General features: G+C 41.9%; 1 protein-coding gene across 1 annotated transcript in view; it reads right to left on the bottom strand.

Moving 5' to 3' along the window:
- The window catches only part of PYGB (glycogen phosphorylase B), a 58,778-nt gene extending 33,418 nt beyond the window's left edge, over positions 1-25,360 (bottom strand). The window contains exons 1-2 of the mRNA XM_030310242.2: positions 24,993-25,360; positions 10,991-11,092 (exon numbers count right to left, since the gene is read on the bottom strand). Coding sequence (XP_030166102.1) covers positions 10,991-11,092; positions 24,993-25,235 — 345 coding nt within the window. The 5' untranslated portion in view covers positions 25,236-25,360. The remainder of the gene's footprint in view (positions 1-10,990; positions 11,093-24,992) is intronic.
- Between the last annotated feature and the right edge of the window lie 378 nt (positions 25,361-25,738).

The raw sequence follows: 25,738 nt of genomic DNA, 5'->3' as shown, positions 1-25,738 counted from the left end.
CAATTCAGTGATTCATCACTTACATACAACACAGTAGGGAAATAACGTTAATTAAAACCATAAGAGATACTATCTCCCATATATTAGAATGGCTACTATCAAAAAAAAAAAAAGGAAAATAACAAGTGTTCAAGTGTTGGTGAGGATGTGGAAGAACTGGAACTCTTGTGCACTGCTGGTGGGAAAGTAAAATGGTTTCACCACTGTGGAAAACAGTATGATGGTCCCTCAAAAAGTTAAACATAGAATTACCATATGATCCAGAAATTCCACTTCTAGGTATATACCAAAAAGAATTGAAAGTAGGGTCTTGAAGAGATATTTGTACATTCATGTTCATAAAAGTATTATTCACAGTAGCTAAAAGGCAAAGCAATCCAAGTGTCTATAGACCAATGAATGAACAAAATGTAGTACATACATACAATGGAATATTATTTGTAGATCCTTAAAAAGGAGATTCTGACATATGCTCCAACACGGATGAATCTTGAAGATATTAAGCCAGTCATAAAAAGACAAATATTGTATGATTTCACTTATATGAAGTACCTAGAATATCAAATCCATAGAAACAGAAAGTAGAATGGTAGTTGTCAGCAGCTTGAAGGAGAGAATGGGGAGTTAGTGTTTAATGGATATAGAGGTTCAGTTTTGTAAGATGGAAAGAGTTCTAGAGATGGATGGTGGTGATCATGGCACAGTATGAATGCAATTTATATTATGTGTATTTTACCACAATTTCAAAATAATTGGGGGAAAATCAGTTGGCTATAAATGTGAGGGTTTATTTCTGGACTCTCAATTCTATTCCATTGTTCTATATGTCTATCCTTACGCCAGTACCACACTGTCTTGATCACTGTAGCTTCATAGTGAGTTTTGAAATTTGGAAGTGTGAGTCCTTCACACTTTGTTCTTCTTTCAAAAAAAAAAAGTTTATTTATTTATTTTGAGAAATAGAGCATGTGTGGGAGGGGCACAGAGAGAGGGAAAGAGAGAATCCCAAGCAGGCTCCACACTGTTCTTTTTCAAGCTTGTTTTAATGATTTCTGGTCTGGGGGCACCTGGATGGCTCTGTCGGTTAAGTGTCTGACTCTTGATTTTGGCTCAGAGATCTCGCAATCATGAGATCAAGCCCTGCTTTGGGCTCTGTGCTGAGTGTGAGCCTGCTTGGGATTCTCTTTCTGCCCCTCCCCCACTCACCTGCTCTCTATAAATGCATACATACATTCATACATACATACATACATACATACATACACACTGATTTCTGGTCTGTGCATTTCCATCTGGATTTTAGGATCAGTTTGTCAATCTCTGCAAAGAAGACAACTGGAACTTTAGTGGGGGATTGCAATAAGTCTGTAGATCAATTTGGGGAGTATTGCCATCTTAAGATTCCAAGTCATGGATGGACATGAAATGTCTTTTCATTTTTAGGTCTCCTTTTATTTCTTTCAACAATGTTTTATAATTTTTAGAACATAACTCTGCATCTCTTTTGGAAATTAATTCCTAAGTATTTCATTATTTTTGATGTTATTTTAAGTGGAATAATTTTCTTAATTTCATTTTCAGATCATTCATTGCAGTTACATAAAAATTCGGTTGATTTCTGCATATTGATCTTATATCTACAAATTTGCTGAACTCATTCAGTTGTACTAATATATTTTTGTTTCATCTGCTCAAAGAGATACCTTTCCTTCTTCCTTTCCAATCTAGATGGCTCTTATTTTGTTTTCTTTTCTAAATACCCCAGCTAGACCTGTCAGTATTATGTTGAGTAGAACTGGTGAGAGTAAAATCCTTGGCACAAAGCAGCAGGTTAAACACCAGCTGGGAACACCATCAGTCCAATAGAGACTGCAGGACACTCTATAGGACAAACCATTTCAACAAATAAACTGGAAGGCAGAAGAATAAAAAAAGAGAAGCCTATAGATTAATAGAGACTTAAGAGACATATCAAACAAATGCAGCTAAGTTTCTGAATATACTGCTTAAAAAATTATAAGGCATTATGCTAAGTGAAATAAGTCATACAGAGAAAGACAGATACCATATGTTTTCACTCTTATGTGGATCCTGAGAAACTTAACAGAAGACCATGGCGGGGTGAGAAGGGGAAAAAAAAAATTAGAGAGGGAGGGAGGCAAACCATAAGAGACTCTTAAAAACTGAGAATAAACTGAGGGTTGATGGGGGGATAGGACGGAGGGGAAAGTGGGTGATGGGCACTGAGGAGGGCACCTGTTGGGTTGAGCACTGGGTGTTATATGGAAACCAATTTGACAATAAATTTCATATTAAAAAAATTATCAAAAAAATTATAAGGCAGTCAACAAGTTTGTCAACTGTCTGAAAATGATGGTCAATATCTTAGGGGTCATACCAGTATGACCCTATCTTTACAGACACCTGTTGAAATGGCAATAAGTGAAATATGCTGTTTGATATTAGCTTAAATAATCTGGGAGTAGCAAGGGATGTGAGGGAAATGAGAAGTCATGAGTAGGTCTTGATGACAGGTGGAACACAGTGATGGGTATGTGGAAGGAGTTCTTCATAGCAGTCACTCAATATTTGTACATATTTTAGATTTTCTATGATAAAAAAAATATTTAAATGTGCCCTTGATGGCAATCAGGAGGGAGCTGCTTCTGTTGAAGTTCTAGTTTTTAGTGTAATCTGCTCCCTGGAACTAATTTCCAGCCCTGTATGATACACTGGTGGTGTGTTTCACTTTTCATATTATATTATAAGTGGGGGAGGGGCCTGGGGGAGGAGGCCCACCCAAGCCTCGCATCATCATCTGATTCCCACTCAAAGCATGTGGCACCCCACTTTATGAATAGAAGGGCCCAACAACCATGTACAGTAAAGCTCTGATCATCATGAAAACCTTTCAAATACAAGATTAATTAAAACTTAGAAATACCACTTTTAAGAAAAAGATGTACAACATTTAAAAAGATATATGCTACCCTTCATTTTCTAACTCCCTATAATTAACATGTTATTTGTGTAATTAATTACAGAGATGGCATAATTATGGCACAAACATTTCCTCAAATCTTTACTATCTGTAAGAATATATATAAAGAGAATGTTTTGAAAACTAAAACACTTCCTATAACAATAAATTCCACTGAAGACCTAGACTTTACATGTTTTGTGGTCCTTACATACGCATTCTGATGTTCATATTCAGTAAACAGAATTCAAATGACAAATTTGAAGGATAACCTCTTTTTTAGATAATTTTTTTCATTCTAATTCCAGTATAATTAACATACGGTGTAATAGTTTCAGGTGTACAATATAGTCATTCAACAATTCCATATATCACCTGGTGCTCATCACAACAACTGCACTCCTTAATCCCCATCAACCTATTTCACCCATCTCCCGACCCACCTCCCCTCTGGAAACCAGTTTGTTCTCTACAGGTAAGACTCTGTTTCTTGGCTTCTCTCTCTCTCTTTTCCCTTTGCTTGTTTCTTAAATTCCACATATGAGTGAAATCATATGCTATTTGTATTTCTCTGACTGACTTATTTTATCAAGCATCAATAATCTCTAGCTCCACCTATGTTGTTGCAAATGGCAAGATTATTTTTTATGGCTGAATAATATTCCATTGTATATATACAATTTCACTCTTCTTTATCCATTCATCTATTGATGGACACTTAGGCTGCTTCCATAATTTGGTTATTATAAATAATGTTGCTATACACATAGGGGTACATATATCCCTTTGAATTAGTGGTTTTGTATTTTTGGGGTAAATACCCAGTAGTGTGATTGCTGGATCACAGCATAGTTCTATTTTTAATTTTTTGAGGAAGTTCTACACTGTTTTCAAGAGAGGCTGCACCAGTTTGCATTCCCACCAACAGTGCAAGAGGGTCCTTTTTCTTAGTATCTTCACCAACACCTGTTGTTTCTTGTATTTTTTATTTTAGCCTTTCTGACAGGTGTGAGGTGATATCTCATTGTAGTTTTGATTTGCATTTCCCTGATAATGAGTAATGTTGAGCATCTTTTCATATGTCTGTTAACCATCTGATATCTTTGGAGAAATGTCTGTTCATTTCTTCTGTGTGCATTTCTAAATTGGATTATTTTGGGGGGGTGTTTAGTTGTAGAAGATCTTAATATATTTTGGATACTAACCCTTTACAGGATAGGTCATTTGCAAATATCTTCTCCCATTCTATAGATTGCCTTATAGTTTTGTTGATTGCTTCCTTCACTGTGCAGAAGCTTTTTTATTTTGATGTAGTCCCAATAGTTTATTTTTGCTTTTATTTCCCTTGCCTCAGGAGACCTATCTAGAAAAATGTTGCTACGACCAATATTAGAAACTTTACTGCCTAGAACTCTCTTCTAGGATTTTTGTGGTTTCAGGCCACACATCTAGGTCTTTAATCTATTTTGAATTTATTTTTGTGTATGGTGTAAGAAAGTGGTCCATTTCATTCTTTTGTATATAGCAGACCAATTTTCCCAACACCATTTGTTAAGAGACTGTCTTTTTCTCATTTGATATTCTTTCCTGCTTTGTCAAAGATTAATCAACCATATAGTTGTGCATTCATTTATGGGTTTTCTATTCTGTTCCATTAATCTATGTTTCTATTTTTGTGCCAGTACCATACTGTTTTGATCACTACAGCTTTGTAACATGGCTTGAAGTCCAGAATTGTGATGCCTCCAGCTTTGCTTTTCTTTTTCAAAGTTGCTTTGGCAATTTGGGGTCTTTAGTAGTTCATATAAATTTTAGGATTGTTTGTTCTAGCTCTGTGAAAAATGTTGTCAGTATTTTGATAGGGTTTGCATTAAATGTGTAAATTGCTTTGGGTAGTATAAACATTTTAACAATATCTGTTCTTCCAATCCATGAACACAGAATGCCTTTCCATTTCTTTGTGTCATCTTCAATTTCTTTCATAAAAAAAGTGTTTTCTAGTTTTCAGAGTACAAGTCTTTCACCTATTTGGTTAGATTTATTCCTAGGTATCTTATTATTTTGGGAGCAATTGTAAATGGGATTGTTTTCTTAATTTCTCTTTCTGCTGTTTCATTATTAGTGCATAGAAATGCAACAGATTTCTGTACACTGGTTTTGTGTCTTGTGATTTTCCTGGGGTGCCTGGGCAGCTCAGTCGATTGAGCATCCAACTTTGGCTCAGGTCATGATCTCATAGTTTGTGGGTTCGAACCCCACGTCGGATTCTGTGCTGACAGCTCGGAGCCTGGAGCCTGCTTTGGATTCTGTGTCTCATTCTCTCTCCGCCCCTCCCCAACTTGTGCTCTGTCTCTGTCTCTCAAAAATTAATAAAAATGTAAAAAAAATATTAAAAAAAGTGTTTTATAGTTTTCAGAGTACAAGTCTTTCACCTCTTTGGTTAGATTTATTCCTAGGTATCTTATTATTTTGGGGGCAATTGTAAATGGGATTGTTTTTCTAATTTCTCTTTCTGCTGTTTCATTATTAGTGCATAGAAATGCAACAGATTTCTGTACACTTGATTTTGTGTCTTGTGATTTTCCTGAATTCATTTATCAGGTCTATTAGTTTTTTGGTGGAGTCTTTAAGGTTTTCTATATAGAGTATCATGTCATCTGCAAATAGTAAAAGTTTTACTTCTTCCTTACCAATCTGGATGCCTTTTATTTCGTTTTGCTAACAGCTGTGACTAGGACTTCCATTACCATGTTGAATAAAAGTGATGACAGTGGACATCCTTGTCTTTTTCCTGGTCTTGGGGGTGGCAGGGAGGAAGCTTTCAGTTTTTCCCCATTGAAGATGACGTTCACTGTGGATTTTCATATATGGCCTTTATTATGTTGAAGTATGTTCCCTCTAACCTTACTTTGCTGAGGGTTTTTATCATGATCAGATGTTGTGCTTGGTTTTTTTTCAACGGTTTTTATTTTTGGGAGACAGAGAGAGACAGTGCGAGCGGGGGAGGGGCAGACAGAGTGAGGGAGACACAGCATTGTTCAGGGCTCACTGTGGGGCTCAAACTCACGAGCCATGAGATCATGACCTGAGCCTAAGTCAGGCTCTTAATCGACTGACCCACCCAGGCACCCTTGTACTTTGTTTTTATCGTGATCATATGTTGTTCTTTGAAAAATGCTTTTTCTGCATCTACTGAAAGGATATGGTTTTTAATGCTTTCTCTACTGATGTGATATCTCATGTTGACTGATTTGTGAGTTTTGAACTACGCTTGTGTCCTGGGAATACCACTTGACCGTGGTGAATGATTTTATTTTAATGTAGTATTGGACTCTGCTAGTATTTTTTTGATGATTTTTGCATCTGTGTTCATCAGGGATACTGGCCTATAGTTCTCTTTGTATGTGGTGTGTTTATCTAGTTTGGGTATCAGGGTAATGCTGGCCTCATAGAGTAAATATGGAAGTTTCCCTTCCTCTCTATTTTTTGGAAAAGTTTGAGAAGAATAGGTATTAACTCTTCTTTAAATGTTAGGTAGAATTTGCCTGTGAAGGTATATGGTCCTGAGCTTTTGTTTGTTGGGAGTTTTTTGATTACTGATTTAATTTCTTTGCTGGTAATCGATCTATTCAAAATTTCTATTTCTTCCTGCTTTAGTTTTGGTGGATTATATGTTTGTAGGAATTTATCCATTTCTTCTAGGTTGTCCAGTTTGTGGGCATATAGTGTTTCATAATATTCTCTTACAATTGTTTGTATATCTGTGGCATTGGTTGTTATTTCTCCTCTTTCATTTGAAATTTTATTTATTTGAATCCTTTCTCTTATTTTTTGATGAGTCTGGCTAGATGTTTATCTATTTTGTTGATCTTTTCAAAGAATGAGCTGCTGGTTTCATTTATCTGTTCTGGTTTTTTAGTTTCTATATAATTTATTTCTGCTCTAATCTTTATTATTTCCTTCCTTGTGCCGGTTTTGGGTTTTGTTTGTTCTTCTTTTTCTAGCTGTTTTAGGTGCAAGGTTAGGTTTTTTTTGTTTTGTTTTGTTTTGTTTTGGTTTTGGTTTTGATTTTTCTTGCTTCTTGAGGTAGGCCTATATTGTTATAAACCTCCTCTTAGAACCACTTTTGCTATATCCCAAAGGTTTTAGACATTGTGTTTTAATTTTCATGTACTTTTATTTCCATGTACTTTTGGATTTCTTATTTGATTTCTTTGTTAACCCACTCATTGTTCAGCAGCATGTTATCTACCCTCAAAGTATTTGTGGTTTCCAGATTTTTTTTCTTATGATTTCTAGTTTCATAGTGTGGTATCAACACTACAAAAAGATGCATGGTATGACTTCATTCCTTTTGAATTTGTTGAGACTTGTTTTGTGGCTTAATATGTGGATCTATTCTGGAGAATGTTCTATGTGCACCTGAAAAGAATGTGCATTCTGCTGTTTTAATATGGAATATTCTAAATATATCTGTTAAATCCACCTGGTCCTATGTGTCATTGAAAGCCATGGTTTCCTTATTGAATTTCTGTTTGGATGATGTATCCATCAATGTAACAGGGGTATTAAAGTCCTCCACTATTAGTGTATTATTACCAAACAGTTCCTTTGTGTTTATTATAACAATTTTATGTATTTGGGTTCCTCCATGTTGGGTACGTAAATATTTAAATTATATATTCTTATTGGATTGCCCCCTTTATTATTATATAGTGCCCTTCTTGGTCTCGTCACATTCTTTGTTTTGAAATCTATTTTGTCTGAAATAAATATTGCTTCTCCAGCTTCTTCTGACATCTATTTGCATGATAAATGTTTCTCCATCCCTCACTTTCAATCTGTAGGTGTGTTTAGGTTTAAAATGAGTCTCTTATAGGCAGCATATAGACTGGTCTTTTTTTTGTTTGTTTGTTTTTAAATCCATTCTGACACCCTATGTCTTTTGATTGGAACATTTAGTCCATTTACATTCAAAATCATTACTGATAGATATGTATTTATTGCCATGTTATTACTTATTTTCTGGTTGTTTCTGAAGTTTTTCTCTGACCCTTCTCTTTCTTTCATGGCTTGCTGGTTTTCTTTAGTGATATATTTGGATTTCTTGCTCTTTATTCTTTGCATATTTGTTAGTGGTTTTTGATTTGTGGTTACCATTAGGTTTATATATACCATCTTCTGCATGTAGCAGTCTATATTAAGTTGATGGTTGTTTAAGTGTCAACCAATTGTTTACTCCTCTCTTCCCTGTGTTTTAGGTATGGATTGCTTTTGTTGAGTCTGTTGGGGGTACTCTGGGCTTCCTGGATCTGGACATTGTTTCCTTCCCCAGATTAGGGAAGTTTTCAGCCATTACTTCCTCAACTAAATTTGCTGCCCCCTTGTCTATCTCTTCTGGGATCCCTATAATGGTATTGTTTGATGGAGTCATTTGTTCTAAGTCATTAATTCCTTCCTCTGCGTTTTCCAGCCTGCTGTTCATTCCATCAAGTGTGTTTCTCATTTCTCCTATCGAACGCTTTATGTTTCTTATGTTATTCCTTACCTCAGTGTTGATCATCTCACCAATGCCTTCCATTCTTTTCTGAAGTCCAACAAGTATCTGGACTTTAAATTCTCTATCAGGTATGTTATTTATGTCTCTCTTGCTTAGATCTCCAGCTGTGGCCTTATCTTGTTCTTTCATTTGGGATAAATTTCTCTGTCTTCTCATTTTAAGTCTCTATGCCTATTTCTGTATGTTGGGAAAGTCAGCTACATCTCCTATTCTTGAGAGTAATGGCTTTATGAAAAAGAGGTCCTGTAGTGTCCTGCAGTGTAGTGTCCCCTATTCCCCAAAACCTGATGCTTCAGGGAGTGTCTCCAATGTGTGCTGTGTGTGCTCAACTATTGTGTTCTGGCTGCTTTATCCTTGAGGCCAATCATCTGCAGAGGCCGTCTTTGTCTGTTGCGGGCAATGTTTAATCCCTGGCCTGAATGTGGCAACTTTTGACTAGGTGTGCTCTGGTCAGCTTGTGAAATGAGACCTGTCTCCACCACTGCTGAAACCAAGGCCTCTCAAAACTCTCACAATGGGAGACATGGTGTAAGTAGGGGTTTGAGCCAGTCTTCTGGGGGGAAGGGACCTGCCACCCCGGGACTGAGGCAAGCATGACTGGGAGGGGCAGTTCCACCAGGGTGCTGGGGGCATGACTTTGTGAAAGCAAGTTACTTAGGGAGTGATGGCACTATGCTGGTTCCCGCAAGTGGCCCTGTGCGTATACTGATGGGTAGGGGAGAGAAGCGGTGCCTGCCAGTTCCTTTGTTCTCAGAGGGGTCTCTGTAAATGCTGCCTTTCTAGAACACACTCCAAAATGAGCAAACACCCTTCCCACTGTGTGTTCCAGGTTCTCTCCAGATTGTTGTGTCCACACAGTATATCTAAAGGTATTTGTCTGCCTTTTCTCCAAGAGCAATCCAATGCCTCTGGGTTCTATCCCAGCCAAGCCTGTTGAACTTTAAAATTCCAGCCTTTAAGGGGTGCCTGGATGGCTCAGTTAGTTAAGCATCCTATTCTTGGTTTGGCTCAAGTCATGATCTCACAGTTCATGAGTTCAAGCTCTGTGTCAGGCTCTATGTCGGGCCCTACACTGACAGTGCAGAGCCTGCTTGGGATTATCTCTCTCCCTCTTCTTTGCTCCACCACTCAAGAAAATCAATTAAAAAAACAAAACAAACAAACAAACAAAAGCCCTCCAGCCTTTAAGCCCCACTGGTCACAAGAAGTCATGAAACTGAACCTCTCTCACTTTCCAAGTCAACTGCTATGGAGATTTATCTATCCCATGCACTCCCCTGTGTGCTAGTCTATCTCTTTGCCCTTCTCTGCAACAGTGGCTCCCTCCCCCACCACAGTGGGCACGATCTGATCAATTTCTTTCCCAAACTATGTCGTCTCCGTACTTCCTACCTTCTTCGATGTGGCCTCTTCTCTCCCTTTAGTTGTGGAGTTTGTTGTGTCATTCTTCAGGTCGATTTCTGGAGTACTTAGGGTGGTTTGATAGTTATCTAGTTGTGTTTGTGGGACGAGGCAAGCCTAGGGTCCTCCTACTCCAACATCATCTTCCCTTCCAGTCTCTTCTTAGATAATTTTGAACATACAATTTCCATTTTGGGGAGTCCAATCTTTTTCCAAATTTTTATTGTACCATGCCTGAGACCCATGTGAGGTCCCCACCATGCTGCTACCAACAGGGCCCCCAGAGTGTCTCCCACTCTAAACTGAACCAAAGCAAAGGCAGTGGAAGGTGCTGGGGGAGGGAAGACTCTGGTGAAGACCCTGCTATGTACGTGCAGAAGGGCAGAAGTGCTACATATTCACACCCTAGAAATTGTACACTGAGTGTCCAGTATAGGAGGAAGATGGGTGTCCAGGGAGGTGGGTAGAGAGCAGAAAACAGGATGGATTCCAGCTCTGCTCTAAAACCACAAATGAACTGTGTACGGAGTTAGCCTCCAAGTGAATAAGTGTTAATTAAGACCCCTTAAGCAAAGACAGTTTTTATTCCGACTGGGGAGAAGGGGCAATTTTATACCTAGAGAGTAAGATGAGCACAAAAAGTTGCCTGGGGTGGGAGAGGGGCCCAGAGGTGGGTTACTAGTTCAGTAAGGCAAGAATGAAATGGATAATACCAAGCACTTCTGCCCTGGGGTAAATCTGCCCCTGGGGCGGGTGTGAGGAGTACAATGGCTCCTAGAAGCCTTGAAACCTTAGCACCACAATGAAAAGCCATGCTTGCACTCCCATGTATTAGTTTCCCATCCAATCATTACTTTTTCCCCTTGAGAAAGAGTGTCACCCACCAACCTATTCTCCCCCATGTAGGACAGACTATGCCTATGCCGTAAGTCACTACCAGACCCAGACGGCAGCAAATCTCAACATCAATGCTCACCTCTGTGGGGCCTGGATTAAAACTCAGTGTGCTGCAAGAGGCTACCCACCAGCCCAGCCCCAAAGCACTGTACCTGATAAATGGCTTCATCACAAGCATTCTGAAGGCCCAGGTTCACCATTGTGTTCTGCAGTGTGCGGCCCATGTAGAATTCCAGGGAAAGATAATAGATGCGCTGAGGAGACAAAAGAAAGAATCTTAGATTTCTTTTCCATCCTGACACATGACGAAGATTAGGGTGATGGGCAGATTCATAAGGGCACCTACTTAGGGGTCTCATTTAGGCTACCCACAATCCCCCCTAAATGGGCTCACTCCCTTTGCCGAGTCTTGGCCAAACTCAGCTTTCCAAAGGCAGCACGCCTGGGACCCTTCTATAGCAAAACTCTGCTCATTGCCCTTCTGGATATAAGCTGGCCTCCCTAGATGGGAGGAGGCAGGGCAGGGCAGTGGTAGGGAACAAGGCTCCCAGAATGGATAGAGCTCTGAACTTAGCTTGGCCTCTTCCCCACCATGAGCCCTTGAGCAAGTGACCTCTTCAAATCTCTAACACAGGATGAAACAACTTGGGGGTGGGGGGGCGCGCGGTGGGGGGGAATATTTTCAAGTATTAACAGCTTTTAACACCCATGTTAAGTACTCGGTAAACACCACACAGTCAACACAACTGGATGGATGGATGGATGGATGGATGGACGGAAGGACACAAGTCAGGAAAGTTTCTACTGCCTATTGGCTGGCTCTGGGGGATTGGAATATGCGACTTTCTATGTAAACAAAGAGGATGACCACCCACACTCACTGGGAGCTGAGTTGGGTTCTAAGCCCTTCCCATGCATGGTACCATTTACTCCTCACAAACCACCCAGTGGGGCCACTGGGTGGCAGTGGCAGAGCCACAATCTGGCCCTCAGAGTCTTGCTTTTATACAGGACTCCATGCTGCTTCCTGCCATCAAAAGTAAGGTCTGGAAAAATAAATGGGGAAGAAGGGAGAAATATTCCTCACAGATAAATTCCAATGAATGCATGCAGATGGAACAAGCGAAACAGAAAATCAGCATGAGAACAGCACAGTGTAATTGCTGCAGACAATAGCCACAGCTGAACTCTGAAGCCAGCTGGCACAGCTTTACTATCTGCACAGCCTCTAATATCTCCCCCAAAGTATATACTCATTACCATGTGGTTTTAACAAATGTCAAAAAATTCTCTGATATTCTTCACTCCAGCAGGTGGTGCTCAATCCCCTCCCCCTTGAGGGTGAGTTGGCTGAGGTGAGTCTGGGAGGGAACCTGTAACTTCACAGGGGAAGAACCTGCTGACACCACCTTCCCCTGGTGACAAGGTTAACATCGCCAGTGATGGGTTGTGATGATGCGCTGTGATGAGAAGGGGGCTCCATGGCTTGAGGTATTCTTTCTAAGCTCAATAACCCACACTAATTTGGAGAAAACCTTGTATGGGCACCAACTAAAGGTTGTTTTATGAACTCCCTGGCCAGTATTCATCAGATTGTCCAACGTTGTGAAAGATGAGGAAAGACCAACCACCATCGCCAATGGGAGGAGATTAAGGAGACATAATAACTAGAGGGCCCTGGATTTGGTCCAGGGACAGACAATATTAGAGGAAAAACTGGTCAAAAATGTGAAGAAAGTGCTGAGCCAGTGCTAGCTTACTTTGATAACTGTGTTGTGGTCATGCAAGATGCTAATATTAGGGGAAACTGAGGGAGGGCTACATGGTACTCCACACTATGTTTGTGGCCCCCTGAAAATCTAATGTTGCTCCTAAAGGAAAAGTTAAAAAAACAAAACTAAGCCTTGAAAAAGGGTGTGTTGTGAGTGTGTACACATGCATAATGATGAGAATGTGTGTCTTGGATTCAGATGTGAGTCCATGGAGAAGTACTGACTGTACTATGGTTTTATCTTTCCTGCAGGTTAAAATGTTCAAAATACAATTAAAAAAATCAATTTCCCTATTGTTGCAGAATGCAGAGAGAGAATTCACTTTCCACAGACTGCAGAGAGGGCTTGTCAGGGCTTTACTGGAATGCCCACATAGGGTGACCTGCCTGAGTGGCTTTGAAACCCACGTTCCATGCAGTGACTCTCTTAAAGTGTCTTTTTTATACTACGTTTAGATTTCTGACCAGCAGCTGACTAGAAACCTTTTGAAAAAACTCTGTGGCCATGGGCCATCCACTTGCTGTTTCAGCAGTGTTGCTCTCTGGGCTTTTATAGCTGCATTTATACCATTACTTCACATTTTACTCCTCAGAACCATAAAACAGCCATAGAGGGTGAGCCAGGAAGAAAGGGGTTCCACATTTGCAAAATATACAGGCAAAGGAACCAGATAATGGAGAGACATCCCATGTCAGTGGATTGCAAGGCTTAACAGTGTTAAGATGGCAAAACTTCCAAAATGGATCAACATATTCAACACAATCCCTGTCAGAATTCCTGCTGCTTCCTTGCAGATTGACAAACTAATTCATTAGGTGGATTAGGTGGATCCATCAGACAGAAATGTGAGGGATCTGGACGAGTCAAAACAATCTTGAAAAAGAAGGACAAAGTTGGAGGACTCACACTTCCTAATCTCAAACCTTATTACAAAACTATAGTCAGCAAGACTGTGTGGTACTGGCAGAAGTATGGACACACAGAGCAATGAAATATAGGGTCCAAAAATCAACCCTCAAATTTATGGTCAACTGGTATTCAACAATCATGCCCAGATCATTTAGTCAGAAGAACAATCTCTTTAACAAATGGTGCTGGGACAACTGGATATCCACATGCAAAAGAATAAAGCTGGACCTCTACCTCACACCACATACAAACATTAATTCAAAGAACATCAAAGATCTAAATGCAAGAGTCAAAACCATACAACTTTAAGAAGAAAACAGAAGTAAATCTTCATGACCTTGGATTAGGCAATGGTTTCTTTTGTATGACATCAAAAGCACAAGTAAGAAAAAAACATAAATTAGACTTCATTGAAGTTAAAAACTTTTGATAACATGAAGAAAATTAAAAGATAACCCATAGAATGGGAGAGAATATTTGCTAATCATATAATTGATGAGAGAAGCTGTATGTAGAACACACGTACAACTTAATAATAAAAAGACAAGTTGGGCGGGGGGGGGGGGGGGCGCCTGGGTGGCTCAGTCGGTTAAGCTTCCAACTTCAGCTCAGGTCACAATCTTATGGTTTGTGAGTTGGAGCCCCACATTGGGCTCTGTGCTGATAGCTGGGAGCCTGGAGCCTGCTTTGGATTCTGTGTCCCCTCTTTCTCTGCTCCTCCCCCACTTGCACTCTTTCTCTCTCTCAAAAATAGATAAACATTAAAAAAAAAAAAGACAAGGTGGTTGGGCAAAGGATCTGAACAGACATTTTGGTAAAGAAAATACACAGTGCCAACAGGCACATGAAAAGATGCCCAACATTACCCTTATCAGGGAAATGCAAATCAAAACCACAATGAAATATCAATTCACATCCACTATAGGATGGCTATAATCAAAAAGTTATCAGATGAAAACAAATGTTAGAAAAAATTTGAAAAAAATCAGAGTCTTCATACATGGGGTATGAAGGGTGGGCTGTAAAATGGAGCAGTGGCTTTGGAAATCAGTCTGGTAGGTCCTCAAAAAGTTAAAAGGGATTAGCATGTGGTCCAGCAGTTCTCCTCCAAGGCATGTATCCAGAAGAAACAAAACCTATGTCTATGCAAAAACTTGTATGTCAGAGGACAGAAACTACTCAAATGCTCATCAATTGGTGAATGAATAAATAAAATGTGGTATATTCATATCATGGAATATTATTCAGCCATAAAAAGGAATCAAGTACCAATACATGCTACAACAAACAAGAACCTACAAAGCATTACACTAGATGAAAGGAGCCAGTCACAAAGGACCATACATTGTATCATTCCATTTATAAAATATAGGCAAACTTAAAGAAACAGAGAGTAGATTTATGGTTCCCTAATAAGTAGGGAGGGGTATAGGAAGTTTACAGTGGGTGACAGCTAAAAGCTGTGGGGTTTCTTTCTGGAGTAATGAAAATGTTCTAAAATTGACTGTGGTGACCATGGCCCAACTCTGTGACTATACCAAAGCCAATGAATTGTGCACTTTTAATGGGTGAATTGCATACTATTTGAATTTTATCTTAAAGCTGTTACCAAAAAATATAAAATAGTAAAAATAATGCACAAAATTTTATAAATGTTGTACATTAAGTAGAATACTTGCAGTTGTAAAGATGGTGGAACAAAAATGCCTCTGCCCACTTCTCCCAAAAACTCACTGATGGAAAGTCAGGACAGGTAGAACTAAATTGGAAAACTGACCCTTGTACATCTTCACCACCAAGCTGCAGGGTGGGGACAGGGTGATTGTTCACTGCTGGTCTCTGCTTTTCTGAAGTCGAGGAAAGGATAAAGTACTTTACACTCATATGCACTCATGCACACACACACACATGCACACCTACAGATGCACATACTTGTGTGCACAGCCATACATGTGTGCGCTTACATGCACTCACACACATGCAATCACACCTGTACATAATTCATTAATTTGCACATGTGCACTCACATGCACACGCTCACATGTGTGTACACACACAGACACATGCACACACTCATAAATCTGGGACCCAAGGAAGAGCTGCTCACTCCAGGCTGCACACACCAGGCCCTTGCCCCATTATCCAGCTGCAAACAGCTGGTTCAGGAAGAATTCCTTCTACTCAAGGAGATGGAACTCAGGATCTACATCCTGAAATCTAAAACAGGAAAAAAAGAACAGGAAACAAAAGGGGTAAAGAACACTAGCATTTACCATGGAGCAAATACAATTTGTTAATACAGACTAATCTGAGACATCAAGAAACACCAATAAAGTACCAAAAGAACTGCACCAGGCACAGGAAAGTAAAATAAAAAAGAGATAAAACTACTACAGAAATGGAGGCACCACTGAATGCAAAACAAAGGGAAAGATGGAAATAAAAACCTGGCTGGAAAAGCGGACAAAATGGGGGAAAAGCATGAAAAGGATTGGAGAGGAAAATATCCATATGGAAGACAAAGAATAGCTAACATCAGCAAAATTAGCGTCCCTGAGAAAAGAAACTGAATAAAACATTAAAAACATTTTTGGGGTGACTGAGTGGCTCAGTCATTTAAGCATCAGACTTCAGGTCTGGTCATGATCTCACAGTTTGTGAGTTGGAGCCCCCCATCTTGGGAGACTGCTTGGAGGACTCTCTCTCTCTCTCTCTCAAAATAAATAAATAAACTTCAAAAAATAAAAACATTTTTTTCAGTATATAACTGAAGAAAACTTTCTATACATAAATCTAAGCATACATACATACAAAGAACATACATACATACTAATAAAATCCATGGCAAGTTCAGTCTTTGACAGACTTTTCTTTTTCAATCATTTGAATGTATGGCTTCTCAGTTACTGCCCAGATTCCAATGCCCTTGAAATCACAAACCTGGCAGCGCAGTGAGTGAATCTACAGCCACTCTGAGTACAGCTGCTGTCACTACTGCTCATGGCCCATTGCTTCTTCCCGGACGCTATTTACTCTGCACTTGAACTGAGTTATTGTCATATGGGGTTTCCATAGCACTATGGTGCCCCTCCCTCCACACAGGGCTTAGTAACCACTGAGAACACACTGAGCCCAACAAAATCCAGCTGTATGAGAAGAGTGTGAGTGAAGGTTCCAAGCACAATCATGCCCTTTTCCTATGTACACAAGAAGGCTCACTTCTCCCCCACATACCTACTTCTGGGGTTCTCCCTGGAGAGGTTTTATGACAAGTTGGAAACTCAGGAATATGATCAAAATGTTTTCATGTTGCCTTTAACTGGAACTATGTATTTTTAAAGCTGTAGTTTGATCTCTGCTAAAGTTTCTAATTTTTAACTAGCACTATGAAAAGAGCTTGACTATCTTTGTTTGTGTAAGGCATAAAATGTTGGACCTTGTCTTAAGATCTTTCAGTCTTGGGGCACCTGAGTGGCTCAGCTGGTTAAGCATCTGACTTCGACTCAGGTCACAATCTCACAGTTCATGAATTTGAGTCCTGCATTGGGTGAGGGCAAACCTCGCTTTGGGCTCAACACTCTCCATTCCTCTCTCTCTCTCTCTCTCTCTGCCCCTCATGGTATTCTCTCTCTCTCTCTCCCTCTCCCTCTCTGCCCCTCCCTCACTCACACACACACTTTCTCTCTCTCTCTCTCTCATAAATAAATAAATAAATAAATAAATAAGTTACAAAATGATATTCAAAAAAAAAAAAAGATCTTCCAGTCTTTAATTTTCCTTCCAAGTTGAGCACAGATGTCAAGGGCTCAGCAGCTTATTTAATTCTGCTAATAGTTCCAGGCAGCCTCCCAATGCACCTCTGCATATGAGCAGCATCAGGGCTCCCTTGGACAGCACCCACCCAAAGACTGGCCATGGTCAGCTCTAGGTTAGGCACTGCTGCACACCCACCCAGCCAGAGCCCTGCACTCTGGCCTGTGTCTGTTGTTGCTGTGTGATTTGTTCCAAGAATTTTTATAGTTTCCTCAAATGTGTTGAATTTGTTTTCCTCAGTTTCCCTAAGATGGTTTAGAGTAAAACTAAACTGAAGAAGGCTTGCCAGAGGGGCTGCCCAAGGAAATGCACACACTTTTGAACCATGCACGCTGGGGTCCAATCCTGGTTCCTGGCCTGGCCAGCAGGGTGGCCTGGATCCCTTCACCTCTCTGAGAAATACCATGTCTAGTTTGGGGTTTAACACAGGGCTAGCTGTGGACTCAGGCAATGTTGGTCCCCTTGCTGGGCCAGATTTTCAGGGAGAGTGATGGAACCTAATTAACAGGGTGGCAATTCTGGACTGAACCAACTGAGGGCACAGGATTGGTGCAAGAAAAAGCACAGGGGGCTCACCAGCAAAGGGCCAGCTCCTCAGTGTCCCCAAACTCTGCTGCTACTGCAGGCCCAAGGCCAACCCAGGCTTTGCCCAGTCTCTTTCCATCCCTCTCACCCCACCCCTGGCCTCTCCCACCACCATCTGTGCAACTGTGGACAGGGTCTCCCAAATCAAGGAACTCTGGCCAAAGAACCTGACACTCCCCTCCTTCAGCATGAGAGCAACAAGGACCCCTTAAACCCTCTACAGCAGTTCTGGGGGCCTGTGGCCTGGGGTGTGAACTGGGCTGCTGACCTTTCTTGTATGGTCCCTTCTTGCAATATGACTGTTAACACATGTTAAGAGGCTTAGAGGCAGCCTTAAATTTTTTTAATTGGGTTTACTACATGCAAAGTCTACACCAAAAGCATCACAGAAAAGCACAAAAGAAACTCCTTCCTCAAAATGAAGAGATGAAAAGATGACCAACGCAAATACACAACATAGTAGTCTTCTCCTAACACATCTTAGGAGTTAAGGAACTCGAATTGCGGAGCTGGAGCTTAAAAGCAACAGGTAGAGCCTCAGTTTGCTCTTTATACAATGGAGATTCATGAACAGAACTGGACTTTCAGAGACCTCCAATTTCTCTTCCCTCTCCAAAAAGGCTATTTAGAGTCTTTGTTTAACAGAAAGTGCTGAACACTCTGCAGGAAAAGGAAAGAAAGAACTCCAGCACTCAGGGCAACAAAACACAGACTGATGCAACTGTTTTCATCAAGAGAAGAACCTGGTCCTACAGGTGGATCTGGCCAGTGACGTGTCATCCTGTGCCCAGGAAAAGGCAGCAACACTCCCCCTGTCTATCAGATTCTGTGTTATGTCTTAACGTGCCAGCCATCTCGCTGTGACTGAGCAGGCACAGTGGCGCCCACAGACTACCAGCTCCCTGCCAGACAGAGCTGGCCTGGACAGGACACAGGAACAGAGACCACTGGCCCAACATAAGGCCAGTTCTGGTGAGCTCCCCAGCCTCGCCAAAGGCACCAGGGCAGCCCTGCCCTTGCCAGCCTAGTGAGGGGACTGCTAGGGGGCATCAGCCTTCTCACCTGCTAGACAGCTGAGGCTCCTCCTTGTCTTCACTGGCCATCCTGCTTCACACCCATTCTGCTGTGTCTGAGGGGCTTTTTGGAGGGTCGCACCGACAACAGCTTTATGAAACCACTAATATGTTTGCCGTAAGGATGCTGAACACTTTCTACCACATCTCTTATACTCCCAACCTATGGAGCCACACTCAAGCATGTTCTTTTAGAATTAAGTGACAGGGAAATTTGGCTTCTGGTGAGTAACTGGCAGAAATTCCGTGGATCACGGATTTCCTTTTTTACTTTAGGTACTGGTACCTAGGACTAGAACACAGGCCTGTTTGCTCAAAGTCAATTTGGAAAATGTAAAATATAATAAAATAATAGAGTTTGAGAACTTATAGGGATCACAGAGATCACTCAGCTCTTCAGGGAACAAATTTATTTTGCACTCCATGATATAACTTTTTTTATAATCCTCTGCCTCCTGCCTTCCATGTTGTTAAGCTCTACAAAATGTCTCCTCACTCCCATTCCCGAGCCAATCACAGAAGTCTCATCACTGCCAGAGAAGCCAGAGCCTAATCAATTTATGTTAAGTGACCTGGACTGTGTCAAAGTATATTTATAACTAGTGTGGTACTAGTAAGCATTTTCACCCTGAGCTTCTTTCACCTTTCATTTTAAATGATGTTTCATGGCCAAGAAGACACTCAGCTAGAACTGAAATCACATATAATTCCTAATCCCAGAGATCCTGTCAAAGGAGTTAACCGAACTCTTCTGTGGTCTGATTACCTTGCTAACTTTGTGTTCATGCCTCTTCCCTTTACCATGTCCTAAGAACACCATTCTGTATAAGGTAGAAGACAAGCCAGCTATTGTCTGTTGATTACTTGTTTCATGTCTCAGAATGTGCAGGTTTCTAAATGGCTTAAAGCTCTGGTCTGTTTAATGAAAAATTAGGTATAATCCGAAAAGACAAAGTTCTCTCAGTTTTCTTATTTGTATTTCTTATTAGTCGGGCAACTGGCAGAGCTATATGAGATCTGCAGGTGACAGCACCATGTCAATGTGCATGTCCTGGGTTTAATTGTTCACAGTGTTTGTCTAAGAGAGTCTCCCTGATTTTTGGAAGTACACACTCAAATTTTTAAGGGTAAAGGAGCATCAAGGCTGCAATTTACTTTCAAACGGTTCAGAGAAAAATGTACTAATATGTATAGAAAGGGACAAATGTGTTAAAATGTTTAATGCTTAGGGAATCTGCATGAAGAATGGGAATTTATTGTATTATTCCTGCAATATTTAAAAGTCTGAAGTCATATAAAATACAATTTTGTAAAAACTCATTTAAAAAGGGCTGGGGGGCACCTGGAGGTTGAGTCAGTTAAGCATACGACTTCAGCTCAGGTCATGATCTCACAGTTCATGAGTTCAAGTCCTGCATCTGGCTCTGCACTGATAGCTTGAAGCCTGGAGGTTGTGCTTCAGATTCTGTGTCAGCCTCTCTCTCTGCCCCTCACCCACTCACACTTTATCTCTCTCTCAAAAATAGATAAACATTGGGAGAAAAAAAAAGGCTAGGATTCAAATGCGAGGTTATGATTATTTCATAAAAATACAAAGGGTCCCTGCAGCCTCCATGGCACCTGGGTATTAGAGATCTCCAGAGAAACAGAATCAACAGGATATGTATATACAGATTTATTTTAAGGAACTGGCTCACACAGTTGTGGAGGTCTGAGACTAAAATCTCATGATTTTCAGGCTGGCAAGCTGGAGATACAAGGAAGAGTTGCATTTGGAGTCCCAAAGCAGTCTGCTGGCATGATCCCTTCCCGATGAGGAGGGATGATGTGGGGGGTGGGGTAATCAGTCTTTGTTCTATTAAGGTCTTAACTGACTGGAGGCCCACCCACATTGTGGAGGGTGATCTGCTTCACTCAAAGTCCACTAATTTAAATGTTAATCTCGTCTAAAAAACACCTTCACAGAAACCTCTAGAATAGTATTTGATCAAATATCTGGGCACTGTGGCCCAGCCAAGTTGATGCAGTAAATAAACCATCACAGCCCTTGAGAGGCCAAACTGTCTACTATGAAAAATCATGGCTCACACTCTGAGAGGCTCCTTAATCTCATAAAGTGATGGTTTAACCTTACCTTCCACTTGTGGAGCTGTCAGGTTAATCAGCAACACAAAACATCTGTCCCTTGTCAAGCTTCTAGCCAGGGAAAATAATTGAGCTATCTGGTGTCAGGAAAGCTTGCCCATGGGATACAAGGTCAACGTCACAAGACAAGTGGAAACATATCAAAACTCGGTGTGTTAAAAAGACTCCGGTGGCTGGTCTCACCACTAATTAAAACAAAATCTTGTAAGTCGCGGCTGTGGGCAGACAAGGCTGCAAAAACACTGCTCTAGATCTTCTTCCTTTAACTCCAGGGTCCAGCCAAACAGTAAGATTAATTGTATTCATTATGATTATCTTACTTGAAATATTTAAGACTGCAGTTTGGGCGCCATGGTGGTAGTGGTGCACTATTATTTTCCTTAATCTACTATTGTGGCTATGCCATGAGTTTACGGGAAAGAGCCATAGTAAACAGACTATCCCATCCATTATAGGGATGCAGTAGGCCAGCTGTCCACATTGTGTATTATCCACTTTAAAGTCCCACAGAAGATATCTCACACCTGCCCATTCTAGAAGTTATCACAGAGATCCCATGACTCCCATAAGTAGACATGAGCTGCCATTTGCTCTGGTTGCCAGAACTTATGTCTGCACTTTGTGTCCTGACATCGTCCTTGAATGCAACCTGTTTCCCTACTCTTATTCCCTGGCTCCAACTTTCTCTTTGAGGTCTTCAATTAATCTGAACCTTCTGTGTCATGCCTTGCTTAGGCATTCTTCAATTCTTTTTGGATAGAGATGGAATGTCAGCATAAAATGGAAACATTTTATAAGCAAACACAAAGCCACAACTTTTTAGAATGGCAAGGAACCTCAGAAATGAACTACCTCCCTCCACCCCTGTCATTTTTAAGATGAAAATACTGAGGCCAAGAAAGGTTAAGAAATCCAGCCAAGTCCAAGGTCTTATAAACTGCATAGTAAAGCTAGGACTAAAAGGAGCTTGGACTCATATGAGCCATCCCTCACCATCCATCTCTTCTCTTTTTTTTTTTTTTTTTTTTTTTTCTTTCCATCCATCTCTTTTCTATTCCTGGATTCAGAGTGGAGTTCCAGCTCTGGAGTTTTATCCCAGACTCCTCACCTTGCCATCACTTCAGAGAATCCTTGAACCATCTTTAGAACTAAGTGCTACCTCCTGCCAAACACCAACCTCTCAATTTTAGGTTTTTTTGTTTTTGTTTTTGTTTTTTTTACTTGATTTGCCAGGCCAGTTGCCTGAAAAATCTTTCCCTGAGCATTTGCATTTCATTTGTTTCTGCTATTACCAAAAACAGAAGGCCAAAAAGGGTTCTGAAACAAGAGGTACAGCATGATACTATTTTTGTAATAAAAACAGCGTTTCTACCAAGGTAGAAAAAAAGATGTAGAACACAAATGTTTATAGCATTTATCATGTTTTTACTAGGTGTTGTGATTACAGTTAATTTTTTCCTTCTGGCTTTTCTGTTTTCCAATTTTTCTTCCAATAATCATACGAACTTCCATAATTGTTTGAAAGACAAAAAGTCAAGTAAAAGCATGCTAATGTATTAAATATAGATCATCTGGCTCCCCCAGTCAGAATGCAGTGGGACAAATCCCTGAGGTCATCCCCAAGCTGGGGTGAAGCTCTGCAGGATTTTTATTGGGAGCCTACCTCCTGTCAGGCTCGGACCCTTGTGGGGCTTATTTCTGGTCCATTACAAGCAAAATAACACTTCTGCAGAAAAAGGAGAGAAGCTTATTTTTCAACATGAATTAGCCAGACTGAAACACTTAAATTCCAATTTTCCATTTTAAAATGGCCTTCCTACCCAGAACAGGCAAACAACTTTCCACTTACAGGCTGTGTGGTTTGTAAAGAAATTTTCTCTAGACAGAAAATTTTCCGCCTGTAGCCACCACAGCAGGCAATCAAAACTCAGACCTTTCAATGATGATCAGGAAACCAGTTTTGTTAGAGGTATTAATTCTGTTCAGGAAAGGTCATTTCCATAATCCCTGAGCCCATCACTGTTCTTTTCAGGATCTAATTATACATAAACACTCTAAGAGGAATCCCAAGGTGTTGAGGTGTGTTCTGGTCCAGAGAAATGTCCTTGAATGTGCATGCAAAGCTGTACCCTTGTCGTCCACTTACACTGACAACAACACCGATGTTGCAAATCAGAGCTCTGCCATCAGCAGGGAATTCTGGGGGAGGCACAGCCTCTTGGCCAGTTTCCCTGGCAAAGACATCCTAAGCCCTTGTTCTAAAAACCTGTTTTAGCCACTTGGTGCCACTTCTATGTTGTCTTGCATACTAAATGTGAAGAAGCCTCGCTGGTATTCTAACAACTCTGTCCTTGTTACCATCTCTGTTTTAGAAAAAAGAGTGCTCCACAGTAAGTATGGAAAAGCAATGATCTCACTCTTAACAACTATTAAACATTTTTTAATGCCTCATGAAAATACTCTAAAATAATATCAACAAAGCAACTATACAGTGCCTATATGGATACTGCAAAACAAATCTTTGCAAACTGGCTTCAGGCCTGCAAGTGTATCCTTTCTTCAGGAGTCATTCTACCTTAGTATAGTAGAAAGGACAAAATTGTCTGTGGTCAAGAGCAAGTAAAAACACCCAAACAAACTGGCAGCAGGTGGACGGCCAAGACTATGACAGGCCTATCCAACTACCAATGATACTTACTAACTTGGAAAGCTGTTGAAAAAGTTACAAATGTCAATGAATGAAACAAAAATCACAAAGTTGTATACGCAATATACTTTTTAAAATGTGTACCTATATTTAAGAATAGAAAATGATCTGAAAGGACATACACCTTCATTTTAATATGGTTGAGAGTAATGGAGTCACATCAGTGACTTTTTTTGTGTGTATTTAGTATTTTTCTGCCATAAACATAAATTTCTGCAAAATATGAAAAGTAACAACCTCCGTGATTACTTAATCTCCATGATCTTTAACCCAACAATGTTCTTCAAGAGAGGTGTGGAAACCCCAAAGACAGAGACTTCTTTGAGGGCTTCTTCTGAGCTCCTGACCCCTGCTTTAGCAGGCATCCTCAATGATTTTCTTCCGATCAATGCCTAGCCAAAAAAAAGCCCACAATCCCCTGCAGATGACTGAGCTCACCCCCTTCCAACACAAAACCGCCCAGGCCCGGTTCCAGTCTCCTTTTCTCTCACACTCTGCTGCAAAAAAAAATCCCCAAAAGGTGGGGGGCGGAGTCAGGGGAGGAGGAAGCACCGACTCTGCAGCCATCACAGAAGCACACGGCTAGAAACAGGCTGGAAAATTCCGCCAGGACTCCAGGGCTCAGGAGACGGCGGGGAACAGGAGACCCCTGCAAGACCGAGCTCCTTGCGCAAAAGGACTGTGGACTGGGGCCTAAACAGAGGAAGAGGAGGCTAGGCGCCCCGGGGCCCCGAGTGTAGACAATACCCTACACTGTCTGCCGTAGAGGACAGCCCGGATCCGCTTTGCGCCCGGGGTGGTAGGGTGGTAAGTACTGGGCCAGGTCTGTGTAAAGCTGGCTGACCGCCCCAGGGGAAGGCGGTGGGGGAGACGTGACCCCAGCCAAAGCTATTCTCACCGGCGTGGACCACCGATGGGCTGCGGGTGCACACAGAGGGTGGCCGTGCTCAATTTAAAGACACTCCGCCAACACAGGCCCTACGTGCGTCTTTCTGGGAGAGGTGCATCGCTCTGCTGTCTCTTCCCAGGGGCCCGTGTCTCGAGAGGCCCGGCACAAGGGCTGCCCTTTTCCGGGGTGGGGCAGCAGGCACGGCAGGACGAGCGCAGTGACCCTGGGCAGGCGACCCCGGCCTCCCTCGGGCCGCCTCACCTTGGGGTCGCGCTCGTAGTAGTGCTGCTGCGTGCGGATCCAGCGGCCCACCAGGTGGTCGCGCACCGTGTGAGCCAGCGCGAAGAAGTAGTCGCGGGGCGTGGCCACATTGCGGTCCTTGACCAGTGTGAAGTGCAGGTGCCGATTGAAGCTCTTCCGCACCTCGGCCACGTCTCCCAGCCCCGCAATGCCGCGCACACTGATTTGCTTCCGCTTCTCGCTGTCAGTCAGCGGCTTCGCCATCGTGCGGTCAGAGGAGGAGGAAGACGAGAGGCAGAGCAGGGAAGACAACGCCAACACCGAGGATGCTGCGGCGGCTCTGGCGCCCGTCACTGCGGCGCCGTAGGGCTGGCACGGGCCGCGCCTGCGCGCTGCGTCGGGGCGGGAACTCCTGAGAGGAGGGGCGGGGCCGCAGGGGGAAGGGCCGGTCTTCGGGGGCGGGGCCTCCGAGAAACGGGGGGCGGTCTCCGGGGACGGGGCCTTCGGAGAGATAGGGCAGGGCAGCGGGCAAAGGCTTTAAGTCCTTGGACGTTGGCAGGGGCGTGCCTTTTTGTAGGTGTGGAAGATGAAGTGACCTGCCCAGGCCAACCAATAGCGGGGGTCTGTCCCCAAGATAGCCAAGCCCAGTCTGGGGGGACGCGAGTGAAGGAGCAGGAGGACTCGGGAGTCGGAACCTCTGTCCTGCTTGCCTCTCTCTGCCCCCCAGGGTCATGAGGGGGACTCTGCCATCGCAGCTTTGCAGATTT

Source organism: Lynx canadensis, chromosome A3 (assembly GCF_007474595.2).
Source record: "Lynx canadensis isolate LIC74 chromosome A3, mLynCan4.pri.v2, whole genome shotgun sequence".
Classification (NCBI taxonomy): Eukaryota; Metazoa; Chordata; class Mammalia; order Carnivora; family Felidae; genus Lynx; species Lynx canadensis.
Note: the sequence above shows the minus strand (reverse complement) of the source record. Positions and strands in the feature narration are given on the sequence as shown.